This window comes from Enoplosus armatus, chromosome 13, assembly GCF_043641665.1.
Source record: "Enoplosus armatus isolate fEnoArm2 chromosome 13, fEnoArm2.hap1, whole genome shotgun sequence".
Classification (NCBI taxonomy): domain Eukaryota; kingdom Metazoa; phylum Chordata; class Actinopteri; order Centrarchiformes; family Enoplosidae; genus Enoplosus; species Enoplosus armatus.
In genome coordinates this window covers 19,558,689-19,579,470 of record NC_092192.1, presented here as the reverse complement: position 1 = coordinate 19,579,470, position 20,782 = coordinate 19,558,689, and the positions used below count along the sequence as shown (strand labels likewise).

At 44.2% G+C, this 20,782-nt stretch overlaps 1 protein-coding gene across 1 annotated transcript in view; it reads left to right on the top strand.

Moving 5' to 3' along the window:
- Nucleotides 1-1,154: 1,154 nt before the first annotated feature.
- srrm3 (serine/arginine repetitive matrix 3) overlaps nucleotides 1,155-20,782 on the top strand; it is a 32,007-nt gene continuing 12,379 nt past the window's right edge. Inside the window, exons 1-5 of the mRNA XM_070918068.1 lie at nucleotides 1,155-1,468; nucleotides 11,109-11,210; nucleotides 17,949-18,050; nucleotides 18,515-18,595; nucleotides 19,121-19,189. Coding sequence (XP_070774169.1) covers nucleotides 1,155-1,468; nucleotides 11,109-11,210; nucleotides 17,949-18,050; nucleotides 18,515-18,595; nucleotides 19,121-19,189 — 668 coding nt within the window. The remainder of the gene's footprint in view (nucleotides 1,469-11,108; nucleotides 11,211-17,948; nucleotides 18,051-18,514; nucleotides 18,596-19,120; nucleotides 19,190-20,782) is intronic.

Sequence of the window (20,782 nt, the reverse complement as noted above, 5' to 3'; positions counted from 1 at the left end):
TGTCGCCCTGCCTCCGCTCCTCCGTGTGTGACAGTGATGAAGTGCCTCAGCTGGGCTTTTTTGGCTCCTCAGTGAAAAATGAAGCTATTAGTTGTGGAGCTGTGCAGCCGAGGCTTGTGGGCACGTGAGGGCCTTCCTCTCTTCCTGCATGTTCCACACTGGCCCTGACGGGACAATCCATCTTAATCAGGGCCCAGTCCACGCAGCACTTGGAGCGACTTTTTATTCACCAAAATGACAACCTCATCATTTCATCAGTAAACGAGGGAGAAACAGAAAGGTCGAGCCAGTCAAAAACAAAGAATGCACTCCGTGTTGATACAAGAAAATCAGTCAAGTTATATTAAAGCCGAATCAATACGTTCCACATTCTTCTCTGTCACCTGTTTTTGTCCTTAAGCTGCTGAGTGTCTTCCACTCTCATCGTCCTTCCGCTCTCATACTGTATGTATGTATGTTATATGGCCTTAGCTTACAGCTTCAATTTGGTCCAGGAGATAAGAGAGTTTCAAACTCTCCCTCTCTCCCGCCTAACCTGCCTCTAGGCACTACTAGGCTGTTGACTCATGGAGCAGAAGGAGCTGCCAGCGCTGTCCCTGGCAATGCATGTCTACATCTACCCAAGATCCAAAGTGTGTGTGTGTGTGTGTGTGAGTGCATGCATATGTGTACAGTATGTTGATGTGTGTGTGTGTGTGACTGTCTGCAAAGGGCACTGCTCAGTTGAGGCAGAAACGCTGCAGCCTGTCCAGGGGTATTAACATCTCAGCTCACCTTTCAGTGTGTGTTGTCAGGTCTCTGAACGTTTGTGGCTTGCTGTCCATCCAAATATGTTCAGGTGTGCATCAGTTGGCAGCGTTGTGGTTGTCAAACAGAAGTTCAGGGACCATGAAGTCTTCAAAGTGAAGAATAATTTTATATTTGACTAAATGTATGCCATGTGTATTAGAATTATTCCCTCTCACCGCCATTAACAGTGCAAAGAATTCAGCAATAAATAAACAATATCCACAATCCTCCCAAATGAGGGTTCTTGGAAAGATTGAACATTAAATGGTTAACATAAAATGAGACTGTGTGAGATTGCCAAACCCCACTAGTGTTCAGCTGACAACTTCTCTCCATCATCCGTGTCTCCGCAGAGTTCAGTAATCATGTACGATGCGGCGAGGGTGCCATCTCCTAAGGATGGTGCAAACGGGATGGCCCTGCCCGTGGTCCCCGGAGCAGGAGCAGGAGCAGCTGCAGGATCAGCAGGGCCGACGCCGACCGCAGCCCTACAAGCTAAAACTGAGGAGGCACAGCCAGGTACTGAAGAGGAGGAGGAGGAGGATGAGGAGGAGGAGGAAGAGCCCAAAGCAGAGCCTGTCCTGGTGAAAAAGCCACACAGAGAGATTCTGGACCATGAGAGGAAGAGGAGGGTAGAGCTGAAATGTATGGAGCTCCAGGAGATGATGGAGGAGCAGGGGTAAGTAGATGGGACGGGCAACCTCTCAGTCATCATGCAGACGCAGCAAAACTGTCACTTGTTTATTTATTAAGTATATACTATGTTTACTATCATTATGTGTGGCATGTGGAGCAGGAGTTGTAGTAAAGCAACAGACCAGGAGCAGTCGCTGATGATTTTGGAAGATGTGAGTGAAAATTAAAGATGTCATCTTTTCCTATAGACTACAAAGCCAGATATGGTGGAGACCAAAAACAGAGCTAAGAGAGTGAATATTGAAGCAGCATGTAAGCAGCATAGCAGCAGCAGCTTCGGTCCTGCGTCTGTGTCTACACAGGGTGCGTTCAGGCACAGTATTGAGTGTAGGTCACCCGCGTTTTGGCAGCTCTCAGAGCCCAACACACAATCACAGTAGTAAAAATAGACTTGAAACTGTGTACACATGCCGTAAGATGCCAACATAATTCACAAATGGTTCAGGCCTGTTGTATGAGTCATGTACAGATAGTCTGCCTTTCTTCACAGGGGAAAAACATTGTTTGACTTAAGAAATATAATGTCTTAAGCTGAATTAAACTGAGTTTAACCCTGTAAAGCCCGAACCATGAAATAATTGCCAGAAAATTCTAATTTTATGAAACTGGAGTGTTTATTGAACCTTCTGACAAATTAAGAAAAAAGAAATTAAATATCAATTTGCATATATGAGTTTTAATCTGTATCATCACAAAAACATATAAAACACAACATTTTTAACCCATTAAACTTTGAGTTTCAATGCCATCCTTTCTCACATCAGGGGGCACATTAGAGGTTGGCCTTTTGCAGGCGGAGGTGTTCCTCCTGCTTCTTGAGAGGATAGTGGTCTGCCACACTTGATTTTGCCCTTTCCTGCACTTGGTGCCAACAGCAGCTTGAAACCTTCGCAGGGGCATGGGTTTCTGCCTGGGCTTCAGTTTCTTCTGGTGCACTGCATGTGTCTGATTGTATACATCAGGTTTTTCAGGGAAAAAAATATCACACTGATGATATAGAGGTCTCAAAAACTCATGTATCAAATATGATACGTTTGGCGTTATAGGGTTAAATATGATACAGAAATCAACTACTATAACTAAAACATTCTTTTCACCATATTTATCACACAGTTCAGTAGTAGAAAACTTTTCTGCAGGGAAATTCCTCCGTTGCATCAACACTGTAACACACCACTTGCTGTATAATATTCTCTTGTCCATCTCCATGACTCTCACGTCCCCTTGACTGCCTCCCATTTAAGTCTTGGACCACTTTGCTTTAGCTAGACAATCTTTTAGCGTCTAGTGTCACGTCTTCTGTCACAGTGTGGCCCTGATGACACGACACTGGCAGCTGTATTACTACTGTTATGTTTCCCTCTGCTGATTTCTGACAGTGGGGCTTGAAGAGTGTGAAATATTTCTTTTTAATCTTTGGAGACATTTTTGTGAATGAGCAGGCAGTCTTATATAGTAATTGGGGGCCATCAACTATGCGATTATGATCAAATCTCAGCTACTCATGCACAGTTGACATTCATAATGTCACAACGAGCAATTTATGACAGGTCTGTGCAGTTTAATGAGAGTTTAATGAATCTGACTTGGAACACTTGTTTTTGGATAAAAATACACAAATGTTCTTGCATGAAGCCCAATATGTATTAAGCACAAATACTCAACAAGCGAGTAAGCACTCCAGTCGCACTGGGTATTTGATGTCAAGTGACATTACCGCTTCCAGTGAAACAGTAGTTGTTTATCTTTTCTTCACAATTCAGTTATTGGGGAGCTGGTTGGAGTGCAAGCCATGAAAGCGTTCTCTGTGTAGTAGAGAACTTGACATTGACAGGTATGTACCTGTAGGGGTGTTGAGTTCACAAGCTGCACCAAAACATTACATTCAAAATCTGTTACCTGCCAAAAGTCATTTTCGTAGCAATATTGGGAAGAAGAAAAAAAAAAAAAACAAGCCTCTACAGAGGAGTGTAGTAAACATAAGGGGCTGCGGTGCATAGCAGCTGTGTTTTGTTGATATGGCCATTTTTAGCAACATGGTATGGAAATGGGCTGCGATTAGGATGAATGGTGATAGCTGGCATCTACTATGACCAAAAATGTCATCTTTTTCATCCCCTTTAAAAGCAAGCCATCCTTGTTTGATGCTTGTATGATGATAATATTGTGGTGGACAGATTATAATCATTAAACAAATTTCCTCATGTGAAAGGAAGCTCTGATCCTGACGCCGTTTGCCTCAAGAAACAGTTCAACATTAGGTGAAGAACTCTACAGGGACCAATTTTGGCAGAGACCTAGGTGCTTCCTGCTTGGCCAGCTGCCCCATTTAACATAATTGGCAATGTTCACAATCAGCAACCCGATGAGGGATCATGTCCTTGTCACGGTTCTAGTGGCCCGCTTGCTGGTTGGGCACCTGCGGAGTAGCAGGGAGGTGGTGAAGAGAAGAAAAGGCCGGTTACTATATGTGTGTCAGGGGATTTTACACTGACCCCAGGCCAGCAGTCGGAGTTGGTTGTGACAAGAACCACCATTTCATGGTGAAAATAAATTCTATTTATTATGGAATTTCAAGCTTTTGAATATAATTTGCTCATGTGTGCGTAGCTTGGTCAAACATGAAAATGGTGGGAGCAATACTTCCTGGTAATCAGTGGAACCAAGATTGCACCATGTAGCTTTGCCATTGATTACAGCAGATGAAAATGCCAGACAGACACACTCACACACCATTTCCAGGGTTCATGGAGATTCATGCATCACAATCTTATGCATGTCACAGATGCAACATTACTCATCTGTGATGTTGTTGCATATTTGCAGCAAACACTTGAACTTTGTATTGATCTCCTCAAGTAATGGTTATTAGCGAGGTTGCTATAGAGACAGTCGGCGAGTAGCACAGGCCAGCCCGGCATAGTCTGTTTCATTAGCATGATATGTGTCCTCCAGCACAAAGTTAAGAAGAGCTCGGTGTGTGCTACCGTCGGGACCATGAAAATTGTAGCGACTGCAGTCGGCCCTAATCCACAATCTCAAGGCTTCTCTCAGGCTGATCTGCACACACACACACACACACACACACACACACACACACACACACACACACACACACACACACACACACTGCTGCCTGAATAACCACAGCTTGCAGGCAAACTCCAGGCTAGCTGAGACTGTAATTAATGACGAGCTCTGTGATCCTGGGTCGGCACAGAGAAAATTCACTTTCCCACTGATACCTCGTCACATTTTATTCACATCACATTCGTCATTTATAGAAAGCCAGCTAATCCTTGATATATTAGGGGAGGGTGATTTAATTGAATCAAGGGCAAGCTAATTAGTGAGGGGTTTTTTTTTTTTTTTGGTCAAGCCTAGATACAAGAGTTGGCAGGCACAACTTGAATGTGATCTTCTAATTTCTTAAAAAAGGAAGCCGGTTTTCTCCTCTCTTTCCTGCCGCTGATCGTACCATAGAGTATGGAGTTGAGTTAAATCCATGCTCCTGTGGGGGGTTTTTAGAAGGTAGAGATGGATTAGACTTCCCTATTCTTCTACTAATTTTTCTACCCGTCCCTCCTTCCCTGAGCGTGACTGGGCTCGTCAGGCAGTGGGGGCTCATTAAGACTGCAGGGTAACGGGGGAGCTACAACAGATTGATGAAAGGGAACTGCTGGACTTTACCAAAAAAAAAAGGTGGGGGGGGGAGTGAATTGCGACCATCTGTCAAGATCCACTCATCTCTTAGCTTGGGGTAGACATAGTTGCTCCTGGTTAGAGAGTGATGTAAAAGAGTCAGGATGTCAAGTGGAACAGTGGCAGGCAGCAGCTTGGCTAATGATGACAGAATACAAGGAGACCAGACACCCGCGCTGACCAGCTCGTCAGCCTGCAAACGGGCTCGGCTGGCAGACAGTCGCTCTTGAAGGACGGCGACCGCTCAGCTGAGTGTTAAAGTCTCTGGGCGGACTCAAGTCATCTTGTTAAGCTATAATAAAAGGAGAATCTCATTTGCCATCTTGGCTCAGCACAGCTCCCCTTGCCTCTCCAATTTCTAATGTTCCTCTTTAAACGAGAGAGTGTTTGTGCATGTGTGCAGGATTAAGGGATAGAGCGGGGGATGAAACACAGGGATAGAGAGGGAGAGCAATGCCAGGCATTAGACACAGTTAAAATGGTGGCTGGAGTCTGTTTTCATTTGTTGTGGATTTAAGCCAGCGGGTTCAGCCTCTACGTCACCCCTGAGTCCCCGTCCTGACTGAGGCCTCAGTGAAGGATTAGGCTGGGGGGCATGCTGGATGCCTGCCTCCTCCTCTAACCCTGCCAGCATGGCAGACACTCCCCTCCTTCCTTTACACACAGCCTCCCAGTCCAGCCGTGCTCTCCTCCAGAGATGAGACCAGGATAAATAGTCTGTCATGAGTGACGGCCTCACCCTGGGAGCCAATTAGACGGGCTCAGCAATTAAAGGAGTCTGTTCATTTAGCTATCCAAGGCCTGGCAGCATCCCCCATTCACTGGTGCACTGCCGCTGCAGGGAACATTGCCCTTTTACGCATCTGCACTGGAGGTTACGGACGTCTGGCCATCTGAGACATGATCTGTGAGAGTATCTCTTTGAGGAGATGGAACATAACTGAAGCCCCGTCAACAACATCCTGTCCCCTTTCCATCAGAACATTTACTGAACATTTCAACAAATGCTCAGTGTCTACTTTTAAGCTTGCCTACCTTGTGATAGAATAGTTCACTGATTTCAAGCTGAAGGGCTGCTCCGCATGCAATGGTCCAGATTTTTTTTTTCTAGCTAATTGAGGCATAATGATTGTGCATGATTTGAGCTCCTGTGGTGTCTGAGCCTTTTTCCAGCTCCCTAATGAGCTCTCTTCACAGGGCCTCACTCACTCTAATCTGCAGGCTATGTGCGGCTCCCTTTAAGCACATGAACCCCATATATGCATCAGACACACACACAGGTCGGCAACCAGATGATGTTGTCCACCCATCACAAAGTGTGTGCAGCGCCTTTCTTATGCATGCATGACACCGTGTGTACCACCCATGGTAAGAGCTTTTTAAATAATTCTTCACCGAGCAGAAGAATTAGATGTGCGTGCGTACTGAAAAATGAATATCTGTTGGTGTTAAAGTCGAGTAGAGAGGTGTAGCCTGGCACAAGCAAAAAAGACACAACATGACACGAATATGCACAACTGAATTTGTGTTTTTACACGTGCATAAGGGCATACACGCTAATTAACACAAAGACAGAACAGTCTACAGTAAAGTGAGACAGAGAGGAAAGAGGTTATTTGTGGTAGTCGGGAGTTAAATTGCTGCATTTTGGCGAATACTACTGTGATATTCCTCTAATAACATTTATAGTGACACTTTTTGAATTGCAAGAGATGCGAGTAGCTGGGATCTTATTAAGAGAGCTGCTCTCCGAGCCTCTAAGGCCAGAGCAAATAACTATCTCTGCTCTGATGGAGGTTTTCCTGCAAGCCAAAGCCTGTGTCATAAGACGATAAGCCTGTGTCCTATGAGACTGGAAATTGGAGGGAAAGCATCTCAGGGAGAATGACCCATTTTATACATTGTCACTGGGGGGGGGGCTCGCAAACCAATATAATAGGTCCATGCTAGACAAAACAGCTTCAAATGCTATTGTTACAGGAGGTCTTAGAGAAGATGAGCAATCAGAGAGAGATTGTGCTGCTCCAGCCATTGATCTGTTTACACTGTGGGGGAGGTGAAAAGAGCGGCTTTATATAGAGAGAGAAAGGTGCACTCTGTCTTTCTGCCCGGTCCATCTAGTATCTGTTATCTAACCAGAAAATCTATGACTGTAGAGAGCATCAATTGAAAACTAAAACCCCACTTTAGAGTTAAACTATTTCACAGCATTCAGTAGGTCGTTTTAATTCTGCCCCTGAAATAGAAATGTGGGGGTGTTCGGGTTTGCCTTCCCGTGTTCCCAGCGCCATTCAATCTTGCTAACTACATTGGCATCACTTTGCCTCTGTACTCGTTGCTGCGAGATTGATGGCTGCAGAGTTTCATAGGTGTACGGTAGCGCCTGGGGACGACTTGTGGAAAAAGGCTCTTCAGACATCAAATGTAGAGACACCACTGGCAGTCAGAGGGAGTACACACACACACACACACACACACACACACACACACACACACACGCCCCACATGTAGGCTCGTCCTCATCAAATCGATGACTATCAGCGTAAGGATGGTCTCTGGGCCACAACTATTCATTTTCCAGGATCGTGAGTTAATGGGGGGAATCTGTGGGTGATCCGAGCTGTCTAATTACTCCAATCAAGTTCTTTAATCATGGTGATTTTTCATGGCCGGGGTGGCGGGGAGCCCCCCGCTCTGATCGATGTCCACTGTCTCTCTCCACCTAAATCACAGGGACTTTGCATGCTGTAGGCAATGGGCCCGGGCTAAATGGCTTTCATTTGGCTCCATTTGGCTAACTCTGGTGCCACGCTCAGTTTAGCATTCATTTCAATTTGAATCCGGTGTTACACCAGCCTTCGCCGAGAGTGACCGCTCCGATCAGCCCCTCCTCTGTACTGTGTCAGGGCAGAACAGATGGTGTGTTCGGCAGCAGGCAGCCACCTTTACAGCTGCAAGAAGTGCTAATTAAATGTGCAGAGGAGAGATGTGTTGTTTCAGTGTGCTCATCCTGATTCTGACAAACATCCAATATGTGGCCATTTACACAGATTGATTCAGAGCTCAGAAGTTTGGCGATAATGAAAGAAAGAGTCTTTAGTCTCAAACTCTACACACGGACCCTTTAGACTTCTTTTGTCTGTAGATTTTTTATCTCTTTAGGTGAACTTGCCCACAAGGGTGCTGCAGGCATTCGGGTGCTGTGGGGGATTCTCCTTGCCCACGCTTCTAAACCCCAGGCTCTTTGATGAAGCCGCACCACTGCTAGGCATACACTCTCTGACTTTGGTTCGTGAGCTGGACCGCTCAAAAAGAACCCAGCTTCACTTCACTGTGCTTCATGCTGTGAAGCTGTGCAGAGCTTCAGAAAGGAGCAAATCAATGGGAGGACGGAGAGGGAGGACAAAGAACATTCTGTAGGTAACATGTCAACAGAGGCTTTAGCCTCACAAGTCCTGACCCCCCTTTTCTTGCTTTAGCTGGAGTATCAACAGAGATATCTGCAGGCGCTACCATCCTCCCCATTATAAGCGCGACAATGCGAAGGAGAAAGCCCTACAACCTTGGCATCTGTTTGGCCAGAGCACTTTCAGTTTCCCTGCCAGTATCCTTTCTGGGCCCTCTCACTCTTTTATCTATTGTTCATCCTTCTTCGTTCCACAACAGACCGCTGAGAGCACGCGGGCACTGCGGTAGAGTTGTCGGGAAGCAGCTAACGTATGGTGATGGCTCCTGCGCCGTGCATGGAAAGCCATGAATATAAAGTGTGTGTTTGTGGTCTCCATTGTGCTGAGCTGACAGCCGCCGGGCTGAGAGATTGCCGTACAGCAGGACCTGATGGTGGTGTCACAGCGGCTGGCTTCTTCTCCGTTGGGCCATCTTCCAGCTATTTCAACTCTCCATCACACTTCTCCTAATCCCATTCTCCACACCGTCAATGCGCTGATAGCACCCAGCTCAGAATACATGGTATCAGCTGCTATATTTAATCTGAGAAAGGCAAACACTCCTCAGTCTAATGCCATTTCCATGCTGAAATGAGCCACTGGTTCATTTACAAGCCAGTTTATAGAACTGGTCCTGCCATGAGCCCCAGCTAAGAGAGGGAAAGAGAATCTGTTTCCAAGTAAGTTTGTTTCAGCACTGAGGGATGGACAGTTCCACTGCACTTTTGCTTATGGCCAGTGGAGCTCACATGTCAGATGTTATCACCTATTAAACCAGAAAATAAACCCTGTTTTCTTTGCCTGCTGAATTAGGTATTACTGTAGCAGTTCCTGTGTGCAATGAACCCATGGATGTACACATATATAACGTGATAATTCTCTGGGGTTAAAGGGTTATTTTTATCTTAGCATAGCTGAACAGCTAGCCAGGCTCTGTCCATTGGTAACATATCTGCCTACCAGCACCTCTGAAGAATCACAATTAAGTAATTAACACAATTAAAGAGATCAAATAAGCGTATTCCCCAAAATGTTCCTTCAAGAGAGACAAAGAGAAACTGTTGCCAAGTGAGAGTGTATGTTTCAGCAGCAAGTGATAGTCAGTTCCTCAGTACTTTGGTCATTGCAAGTGGAGTAAATAAGCAAATGTCACATATCAGTATGTTGAAACTCAGAGAGATGATGAGCTCTAAGGCTTTATTCTTTCATTACTGTGAATGCAGCTCATTTGTAATTGTGTATAATTAATGAATCTCTGTCTGGACATACTGTTGTATCCCAGGCACCTCTCACAGATGCTCCTGTTGTTGAACTCAAGATGAACACCACAGTATATTATTAACAGCTGAGGCTTTCCGTCAGTCTAACTCTGTGATGTCTGGCTCCTGGCCACACTTTCACAGCCATATTAATTCTCCCCTGCCCCCTCCCCCCTCCCTCCTCCATCCTCTTCTCTCCCATCATGTTTCTCTGCCTCTGTAGTTCATTACATCTCATTACCTCTGCCAGAGCAGAATGAGGAGGTGTGCAAATGGTGTGAATACACCAAGAGATCAGCTCTGTGTTCAATGCATTGAAGAGGCCATGTACTGTCGAGTTCACGGGCATGCATACCTATCCTATGAGAATCTGTAGAATAGCACAGGACTTCATTCTCTCTGTCGTGCTTGTTCAGACAGGCTGGTTGAATTATTATCATCTCCCTTGCAGAGCTGTCAGGGGCCCAGTCTTACAGTGGCAGGCCTGTGGTCAGAGGACATTACTTGGGTTATTCTCAAACTGGCAGGATGTAGCCCAAAGCTGTACGCATGAAGTCTTTGAGGAGTGTTTGATTCATTCATTTGATTCATTCATTATCTACTGCACCAAATAAGATCACAATGAAACAAGAATATATCTGATTATTTTGATGCTCTTCTGTTGCACCCATTGACAGCCACAGTGCGCCTGAAATGGGAAAAGTCATTTCTTTCATGTGCCATGGGGGTGGTCCACAGTATTCTGTCTGTCAGCTTGTTGAAAAGCTCCTCACGCTGCTCCTCAGTTACTCTCAACTCACTGAGTTATAGCACTTTGCTCGCAGAATAAAACATGACATGCAGGCCGGGCCTGAACAAGGAACCCGCCAGGGTCGTGAGGGGCTGACAGTGAGTCATCCGAATGTACATCATATGGCTGAGTGTCAGTTTTGGTTAGGACACAGTCAGACGGTCTTTGCCCTTTGTTCAGACTTGGACTGTGTGATAGCGGGGGATGACATGGCTCCTACACGGGCATCTGGCAGTTATGACAGATGACAATTAGCTTCGCCAGTGCCCCTGCTGCATTCAATGCTGTTATTAAAGCTGCTGCTTCAGTTTGCAGTATGTTCATAGGCCTTCACACAGTCTCTGGTTAACTGCAGATTACTGATGAATCTGTGTGTGTGTGTGTGTGTGCCTCTACTAACTGTTGTGTTCTTACATCCATCCTCAGGTACACAGAAGAAGAGATTCGACAGAAAGTGAGCACATTCAGACAAATGCTGATGGACAAGGAGGGCGTTATCACCAGAGAGGGCTCGCACACGCAACCAGTGTAAGTTACTGTACATCAGATTTAATGTCTGTGCTCATATACAAACATATCTTTATTCAGCAGTGGTGGAAGAAGTACTCAGATCTTAACTTAAGTAAAATCAATACCACAGTGTTACGTAAGTAAAAGTCCTGCATTCAAATTTTTGCTTTAAGTACAAGAGTAAAAGCACTCATTATGCGGAATGGTCAGAATAGTCTATGTTATATTGTTGGACTATATTTATTGATGCATTGATGGGATCAATCTGGGACTCATTTTAACTACTTTATATACTGCTGGGTAGCAGCATGAAGCACAGCAGGGCAACACATTGTCACATCTTAACCTATAATAATATATAATCACATTTTAGTTGTCAATATTATTGTACGCTGTTAATCTGAATCTGCAAAGTAACTAGTAACCGAAGTTATCGAATAAATGTAGTGGAGTGAAAAGTACAATAAATGCCTCTGTGGAGTAAAAGGATGAAGTAAGTAAAGTTTATTTAGTAGAGCACCTTTCAAAGAGCAAGGTCACAAAGTGCTGCACAATAATGATAAAATTGTTAAAAAATGAGATCATAAAAACAGTAAAAAAAAAAAAAAAAAAAAAAAGATAAGCAACAACAGACCTTGAAAACACACTAAATACCACGGGGCGAGGCAAAGGCCAAGTAGGATTACTTGTAAAGTAAAGTACATACTTTTCACCACTGATATTCAGATTTATACCAAAAGTGGGCATGAGTTATAGGAATTGTCTCATTTCATTTGTGCATTAAATCCTTTTTACTGTTATTTATACTCCTCATATGTATATCTATATGTTAAGCTGCCAACAAAATAACTATGTACCGGAATTTAATCACAACATAAAACTATATGTGTATTTGAACCCTACCTTAAAAAAAAGACTAAACTGACTCTAAATAAAAGCTGTGTAACTATTAATTGTTCAAATGGAAGTCAAGTAGAAGTAGAACAGGACGTTAGTGGAAAACTACAGGTCAGAGATGCACTGGGCCATATTGCATGATTTTCTTTAAAAGCTGAAGGTTGTGCATGCAATGGGAGAAAATAAAGTTTGTGTGTCAGTGAAAGTTTTTGGCCACCATATTTCTGCAAAAACCATGCATTTGTTTTTTTTGTAGTTAATGTTCTTTGCTGCACTTAAGCACATTTTTTTTCCCCAACTAATTTATTAGAGAACCTAAAGATCCTTGATTGCAAATTAATTACAAAATGAATACAAATGCTTTATGGTAAATTAATCTAATAAAACTAGACAGCCACAAATATCAAATGCAGAAATTGATTTTAAAGGAGGTTATGAGAAATGGCCTGTCAGTCTAATAATGTCCTCAGGCAGTTGGTTTCAAAGAATATGGACCGTAATTGCAAAAGTGCAATACATTTTAATTTGAATCCGTGGCTTTTGACTGATTATTCCTCTCTCTGAATACACAGGGAATGGTTAAACCCCGGTGCTTTGAAAATAATCAGTAGCATTTTAAAGTCTATTCTGAACTCTGCTGGAAGCCAATGAGGCGAAGATTGGCATGATAATTGTCAATTTGTTTAGCGTTGAGCCTCGCTCCAGCTTTGAGCGCGAGGTGGGAGGGAGAGCGTCTCGTCTGAGGCAAGCGTAGATGGAATGAAAGGAATCAAAATAAATGAATGCGTGTCTCCGTCCAGATCACAGAAAGACACACACACACACACGTGCTCACAAAGGCCACCGCTTCAGTCGTCTAAAACATGAGACACAGCCCAGCAGGATGTGGCCGTGATTGCCCGCAGTCCATCATCCTGTGCGTATGAATGATGGAGAGAGGCAGTGTGGTGGTGGCGACGTGGACCGCTGTCTGCGAACTAATGACTGGTAATGACGCTGATGCTTCCTGTCTCACAGACTAGACTAATGCTTCTCCCTCTTCTGCACCTCGGCCGGTGTCTGACATTGAACCAGAAATGAGGAGGGAGGCTGAGGGAGGGAGCTTCTGTACAGTAGGATGAATATAATAAATATTTGTGGCCCCGATAAAGTAAACTATGAAGATACGGAAAGCTTTGTTTGTTCTGCTCTTCGCAGTAGTTTACTCTCAAGGGCACTTCTGAGTTGGGTCAATTTGGGATGTCAGAGCTTGCCTCAAATTCTGCAACTCTCCCTCTCCAGGAAGGCCTTGATGTGGAAAATTGAAGAAGGCTGTAATTTGCAGGGTTGTTATCCCCCCACTCCCCCTCATACTCAACACTCACCCAGGCCCTTACACACACACAGAAGTACAGCCCTCCTTCTGAAGTAATCTGCACCCCTCTGCCCAACATTGTGATGTTACATGTGAAGTGCGTAAATCTGAAGCATGCCTTAATCAACCCAGGTGTTGGCCCCGGGGCAAAACTGTGCTATAGGCCCTAACTGGCTGACTCCCCTGATACTCACTGCCACCAGCAATAAGCACATCAGCAACCCCCTGCATTAATAGGTTATACGGTAGGGTACCCTCACATCAGTTAACGTGGGATAGTGATCTCATATTAATGGCAAGGTTGTGTGTCAGCCCTCTCTGTCCCAAAATCTAGGGTCCTGGTTTGTTTCTGGTCCTTTTTTAGCCATGCTAGCGGCATGGCTCTAGGAACGGCAATGTCTGTCTGTCGGTCTTTCCACCACTTTGGCCCAGACTGAAATACCTCAACAACTATTGGATGGTTTGCAATGAGATTTTGTACATTCATGGTCCTCAGGGGAAGAACCCCACTGACAGTACACTCTTAGTCTTTTTGATCGTGATTGAACCTGCAACGAAATGAGATATTTTAATTCAAATGTGAAAGGTTTTGCAAATGTATGATACAGGCATGAACAAAGTCACTGAAAAAGAAAACTAAAAAACAAATATAATGTATTGAGATAACTTGAGATAAAGTTAGACATAAAGTAGCATCTCATAATAATTTAGATGCTAAACAACTGCAAGCAAAAATAGATATATGTAGAAACAGAAATAGATATTAGACAGATATGTAAATTTGCTCAATGATAGGAGGCCCCATCATGACCTCAAATATACTGCTGCCTTCAGTGTGTTTGAGTTTGCTCAGCTGGGAGGTTTTATTCAGACGCTTTCTTCTCTACAGGGACTATTACTATTGACAGGCTAGGCCCCTCAGCTGTAGTTTAATACTCTCACACACCAGCAATGAACAGCCAGCAGTAAGCATGGATGTGCTAGCTCATAACTCTGTTTACCTATGTCTCACATTGATTTCCTGCAGAATGGATGGGAACACAGAAGGACTGCAGTATGTAAAGCCTCTCACATCTATTCAGGCTTACATGCCAGGACTGTCTGATCAGAGCGGGATCAATGGGGAAGCTGACCCTGAGCTTCACATAGCCGTTCAATATCTGATGAAATGCCTGAAACGGACGTTTTGTCAATAGCAAACAGAAATATATTTCATTTATATACTGATCGACAGTAGTGCAGATATCTAATCTGGGTGCATCCAGAACATCAAGGTTTTTCCCCATGATCACAGAATTGATCAGTTCAGTTTAAACCTCCAGCCAGGTCAATTCTTCATCTTAATATGCCATAAAGCAGCTACTAGGTTCGCTCCCACCCTCATACTGAGGAGCAATCAATCCCACCTCCAGCTACCTCCTCCCAGAATAACAAACTGTAACTTTCTGCAGCAATAGAAATATATCTGGGCGTTCAGTGGCAGACCGGCTGTCTGAGTGGGGATATGAATGAGCTGCACTACTTTGTGCTGCAGCCCTGAGGAGGGCCTTGGCCACAGTCCATCACTGCCAGGTCCCAGGGACAGTGGCTGAATTAGGGAGCCCACTTGCCTCACTAGGGCACCATTAAGCACAGGGGCACTCACTCATCTGCCTAACAGGGACGCTGTCTTGATCACGACCAGGCTGGACAGATGTCTCCGGCATATTGGAGCATGGCATCAATTAAGAGATTAGAGACAGGACGGGGGATTAGTTGATGTATCACTAATGACTAAGCATGGGCACCACTAGATAGTTTCAATTGTTGTTAATTGCTGTTTTTGGCAGTGTGCTTCATTTCCGACCCTACAGGGACACTAGTCTCAGGCAAAAGGCACAAAGACTGGTAGCCAAAATGGAAGTCAAAAGGCCAAATTGAGAAAAACAAGTATTGTAAATGTAACAGTCTCTCATGAATTTTCCAAATTATATTGGCTTTAGTGGCCTTGGTGGCTAGAACTGCAAAAGAGAAAACTCTCATAGTTTCTTAGGCACTCTATGCCAAACAACATGTTTTTATACTCAAAATAATCAGCATTATGCAATCCCACTTCAAATCACATTTGAGCACTGTGCTTTACTGCCGTATCTCATGTTTAATATTTGTTTGATGTTCAATAGGAGCATCTTTTTAGAAGAATATTGACTGTAAAAAGTATAGATTGGTGCATTGATGAGTTTGCAGTATTTTGTATGCCCCGAGTAAGGTAGGATAGACTAAACTCACAAATCACTCACGGCTGCTTGTTAAGTGTCTCGCTATGAGGTGGTAATAATTGAAGGCAACTCGGATGAGCCTTTCAACATGCTGGTCAGCTCCTCTATTCTCTCATCTGGATTTGGACAGCTGGACGGTAAGAAGACACTGTTAAGGGAGATTTTAGTGAGTAAGTAACTTAAACTGTAAAAGTAGAGGGGGCACAATGTACTACAGGGTGCTGTGTGTGCGTCTCTCTTCTCAGCTCAATATTCAAAAGTTAGATGCTCTCACTGGATAAAATGAGTGCTGCCAACTTGCAGTGTATGCTTTAGTATCTGAAACGCCATCTAGTCTACATTCCCTCATAGACAGATTCTAGCTTAATAGAGTTCCCATCATCTGCGAAGATTGTGGTCACACCCACACTGCCTACAGTTGTTTACTTCTCTCCTCAATTGATTCTGCTTTCTGAGTCTGTTGTTTTTGCCGCTCAAGATTGAATTAACATGATTTTTGTAATGCAAGTTTATTCATCAGAGCAAGTGCTATGGTGTGTGTGTGTGTGTGTGTGTGTGTGTGTGTGTGTGTGTGTGTGTGTGTGTGTGTGTGTGTGTGTGTGTGTGTGTGTGTGTGTGTTGAGCTCAAACACTTGTGTACGGTAAGGGCTGTCATTGTGAAGAGAGGTTATTTCGCTGGTACTTGGCATCCCTGCTGTGCCCAGTGGTGCTCAGCCAATTAAGGGCTCTGTTGCCTCGTCTCCTCCTAACTAACCGTCAGGCCTGTGCCCTGTTCAAGTCCTCTACACACTTTCCTTCCAAATACTCTACGCTTTGTCTTTTTTCTAAACCACCCTACCCTCTTGATTTGACATAAAATGTGCTCTGATAGTGAGCCCCATGTGTGTTTGATCTCCTAACTAGAGATGCACTGTGCTATGCTTTGTCAACTTCTTTCCGTGTGACGCTTCCCCCCCTTCGTCTCGTTACTCCTGCCTGTTTTCATCCCTCTCTTACTAATTGAGGCTGCATGGTTAGTCATTGAGGTTATGTCTTTGTCATCATCACTCTAATCCAAATAACCTCTACATATACTTCCATATGCCGCATCTCTGTGTAAAAAGTACCAGAAAGCCCAGAGCGTGACCTGTCGGCTTTGTAACAATACTGGGATGTGACAAGGTCAGAGAGATAGGACTGCATGAGAGTATATAATATTTTTTTTATCTGTTTCTTTAGCCCACATGGAGTCTGCAAGGTCAGATCTGGTGGATCAGAGGAGGCCACATAAGAGAGAAGGGGGTAGTGGGGTAGAGAGGATTAGGGAGGAGGCTGCTGCCATCTGTCTGTATATACAATACAATATGTGTGAGAAACCAGTGGGAAGATACGAATCCCACAGGCCGAACTGTAAGAGTGAGAGAGATGATGATATTCTCTCTGCTCGGGTGAGGGGAGATTACAAATGTCAGTGTAGAACTACAGTCAGAGTTTGGTGAGCATTACATTTTCATATGCTGTTTTTTTAGGCACACTCTGTAGGACATTACAATGTGGTTGAACATTTTTAGCTAGCAGTGTTGCTCGAGGGATGGCAAGGCCACTTTGCTCAGGATGAATTGCAATGCAATTGGTGATCACTTTACTTTTCATCTGGAGCCATCAACTGGTCAAAATCTGAATTGGTTTATGACCAAATACCCGTGTAACCTGCAAACCTAATTCCCATCAGCCTCAGCTGTACTTTGTGTTTAGTGCTTATTAGCAAAGTTTAGCATTAGAGCTAGACCAATAAATCACAAACCAAACTGGGTTTGCGATCATTTAGAAACAGTGTCTCTGTTACATAGTTTGTCCACCAGAGAGCAGTGACAAGTTGATTTTTCAACTGTAAAATGTCCCGCTTCAGCGATCTGTGTCGGGATTGTTTTTTTATGTTATGGATTTATGTTTAAAACATTTTTACTTCAGGCAGATAAATCAGATCTTTTTAAACGTCAGATGGTAAACATTATAGCTGCTAACATCTGCATGTCAGCTTTGTCACTGTGAGCATGTGAGCATGCTGACTTTAGCATTTAGCTCAGAACACTGCTGTGCCTCACGGAGCTGCTAGAATGGCTGTATACTCTTGTGTCATTTCTAATGAGAACTGTTGTGAAACAGGTTTTGATGAGGGCTGGCCATGCATCCACAGACTTGTTACCCCTCTTACCCACACTCACACACACTCAACACATTTATAATCCTTGACTCTTGTGTTTTCAGGGTCAACCACCTGCACTACGAGCCTGGTGGGTATGAAGAGGACCCTGAATTGGTTGGCTATGAAGACGGAGACTATGACCATGATTACCACAGTGACAACAGGTACAGCACATGTTCAAACACACAAATACTGTATAATGGTCCTCATGTGTTGACCTGCACTGACCCCCCAAGTGGTGGTCTCAGGATAAAGATGCTCTTCAAATCACACCCACCACCCAGGAGCTGCATTCACCCCCAGATAAACACCCAATATTATTTCTGTTCGATGATAACCATAATGTTGGTGGTCATTTAGATGTTTCTGCTTGTGTCGCTTTGCAGAAAAAAAGATTAAGTGTAATTTCCTCCAAGCATTTTTCTGTTTCCATTACATGAATATTGTGTGTTATGGCAGAGTGAATTGAGGAAATGAGAAAATAGACACTAATCGCCTTGTTATGGACACAGCAGCAAATAACTATAATCAGAAATATATTCTTTTTATAAGATTATTATAATAACAATCACTTGTGAATAATTTCTGCCTTTCTCCCTCTTGTTCTCTCTTTCTGTGGCCAATTCAGAGTGAAGAGGAAATCAAGCAGCTCTCCATCCCCTCGTCCAAAGAAAAGGAAGAAGAAGAAATCTGGCCGCCGAAGGAGTCGGTGAGTGGAAGCGGCCTCCACTGATGAAGTGGTTCAACATTTCTCCTTTTTCTTTTTTTCCCCAGCATCATTGACAGAATAATTACACTGTGGTTTTGTGAAATGGAATTCCAATTATTTTGGTGTGAATATTGCGGACGAGCCATCAGATACTGCAATTGTGGAGAGGGAGAAAAAAATCTGTAGAGAGTCATTAGCAAAGCATAGTCTGATCTTCTATTTTCTTTTGACAAGGTCAGCAAAAGAATTGGAGAGAGTGAGAGACTGAGAGAGAAGGAAAATGTACATTGTTGCCAAAGAGAAGAAAGAATAAGAAAGGAAAGGCAAAGGGATGAATAGATCTGGGGACAAAGAGAGCCTTGGTGAGAAAAATCAGCTGAGGGATGACACCTTTGCTAACAATGATCCCCTCACGGGTGTAATGTAAAGCAGCACAATGATGAGTGAAAAGCCAGGTTTTAGCAGCAATCTGAGACTCATTTTGTAGTCATGGCATGCAAATTTCTCCCCTCTCTCCATCAATAGGTTTGGCAGCTCGTCACCCACTCACAGAGAGAAGAAGAAGAAGAGCGGGAAAAAACACAAGCGAGACAGGTGAGTGCGTACACACTATGTGTGAGTGTCATCAGAGGCATGTCATCACAAGAGAGGAACTCTCACTTTTCAAGGGTTTGTCAACAGCTGCCCTCACAGTGACGGATGTGAAAGAAAGACAAGAAGAAAAGGGAAGGGAAGAATGAAAGGCTAGAAGATAGGGAGAAAAGGGAAGTGATAAAGGAAAGGAGGAAAGACCAGCAGAAGATTCAAGGTAAGAAGGAAAGGGAGAAAGACTTGATTCAAGGAAGAGGAGACGAATGAAGGGAGGCAAGAAGAAAATGTTAGCAGGAAAGGATGAAAGACCAGATGAAGAGGAAGGGATGACGTAAAGGAGACAGACATTAAGAAACGGGAAGAAAAAGAAAGGAGGGAAGGAAGGAGGGAAGAGAGGAAGACTAAGAATAGAGGAGGAGGGGAAGAGAGAGCAAGAGCTCATCAACAAATACTTGTGCAGTGCCTTGGGATATCATAACGACAATAAGCTATTGTCGAGTGCCCTCCTCCTCCCATTTCTCTTGTTCTCCGCCCGACTCGGGGAGCGGGGCTAAATGTGTTGCTCTAATAACCCAGCCTGTATGGGGGCGCACAACACAAGAAAAATGAGCCTCTCACCAAATTGCTGAGCATCAGTGCACCGCCCCGCTCCTGTTTCCCACCTCTCATCCATCCACGCACATCCGAGTCCCCCTCGTCCTCCCTCCTCATCCCCGCGCACCTCCCTCCCAGCCTCATACCAAAGCCGCTCTGCATTGCAGGTACTGTTGATATATGAATAATGTATATTTGAGGCAGGGGGGAGCAGCATGCAGGGTTCCTCCTCAGAGCAGCCAGCCTAGCTTGATGCCAGTCTACTTTTTAACCTGCACTTTACCTCGGGGTTACCTTGATACTGTCCTGCTAAAATTCACAACTCACTTTGAAATAGTCCAGGCTGGACTCATTCTCATTTAAATGCACATGTCTCGCACATAGAGAAGAATAATGAATCCAGAATAAAACCTGATGTACAGCAGTCCCCAGTCGATTCCCTCCAGTGGGGAAACATAGGGCTGCTACTGGGGCCACAGCTCTGAGTCACATATCAGCCACATACATTACTGTGACAGCTTTATTACTCCCCTTTCAGTGAATCAACACACTCTATGCTGCTGCTCCCTCCCACTCCGCTGCATGCTGTAGGTGTGTAAAATAGCAGAGGAAATGTAGGGCTCTTCAGAAAACAGCAACAACTCTCACAGACCGGCCTGACTAATCACCATGGAAACTGCAATGAGGGTGAAAGTGATATGAAGGTGATGTGTCAGTTAAACGCTGAGGACTGAGGACTGGCCAGCCCACCCCATCATTACTGTACACTCAATACGTTGTTAAAGGGAAACTGAATCTCAGAGTTTATTATTTCTGCTTTGTCGCAGGGAGCAGCATCTTCCACAGCCAGAAATAAAAATAAATAAGCATGACATCCAGCACCTGTAGAATCCCAGCTGGAAGAGTTTGCTGTGAGAGCTCCCTGGGGAGGGCTCTGCACATATGGATGTACGCATGATTCAAATTGGTTAGCACAGAGGGAGCTCACATGCACATCATTAG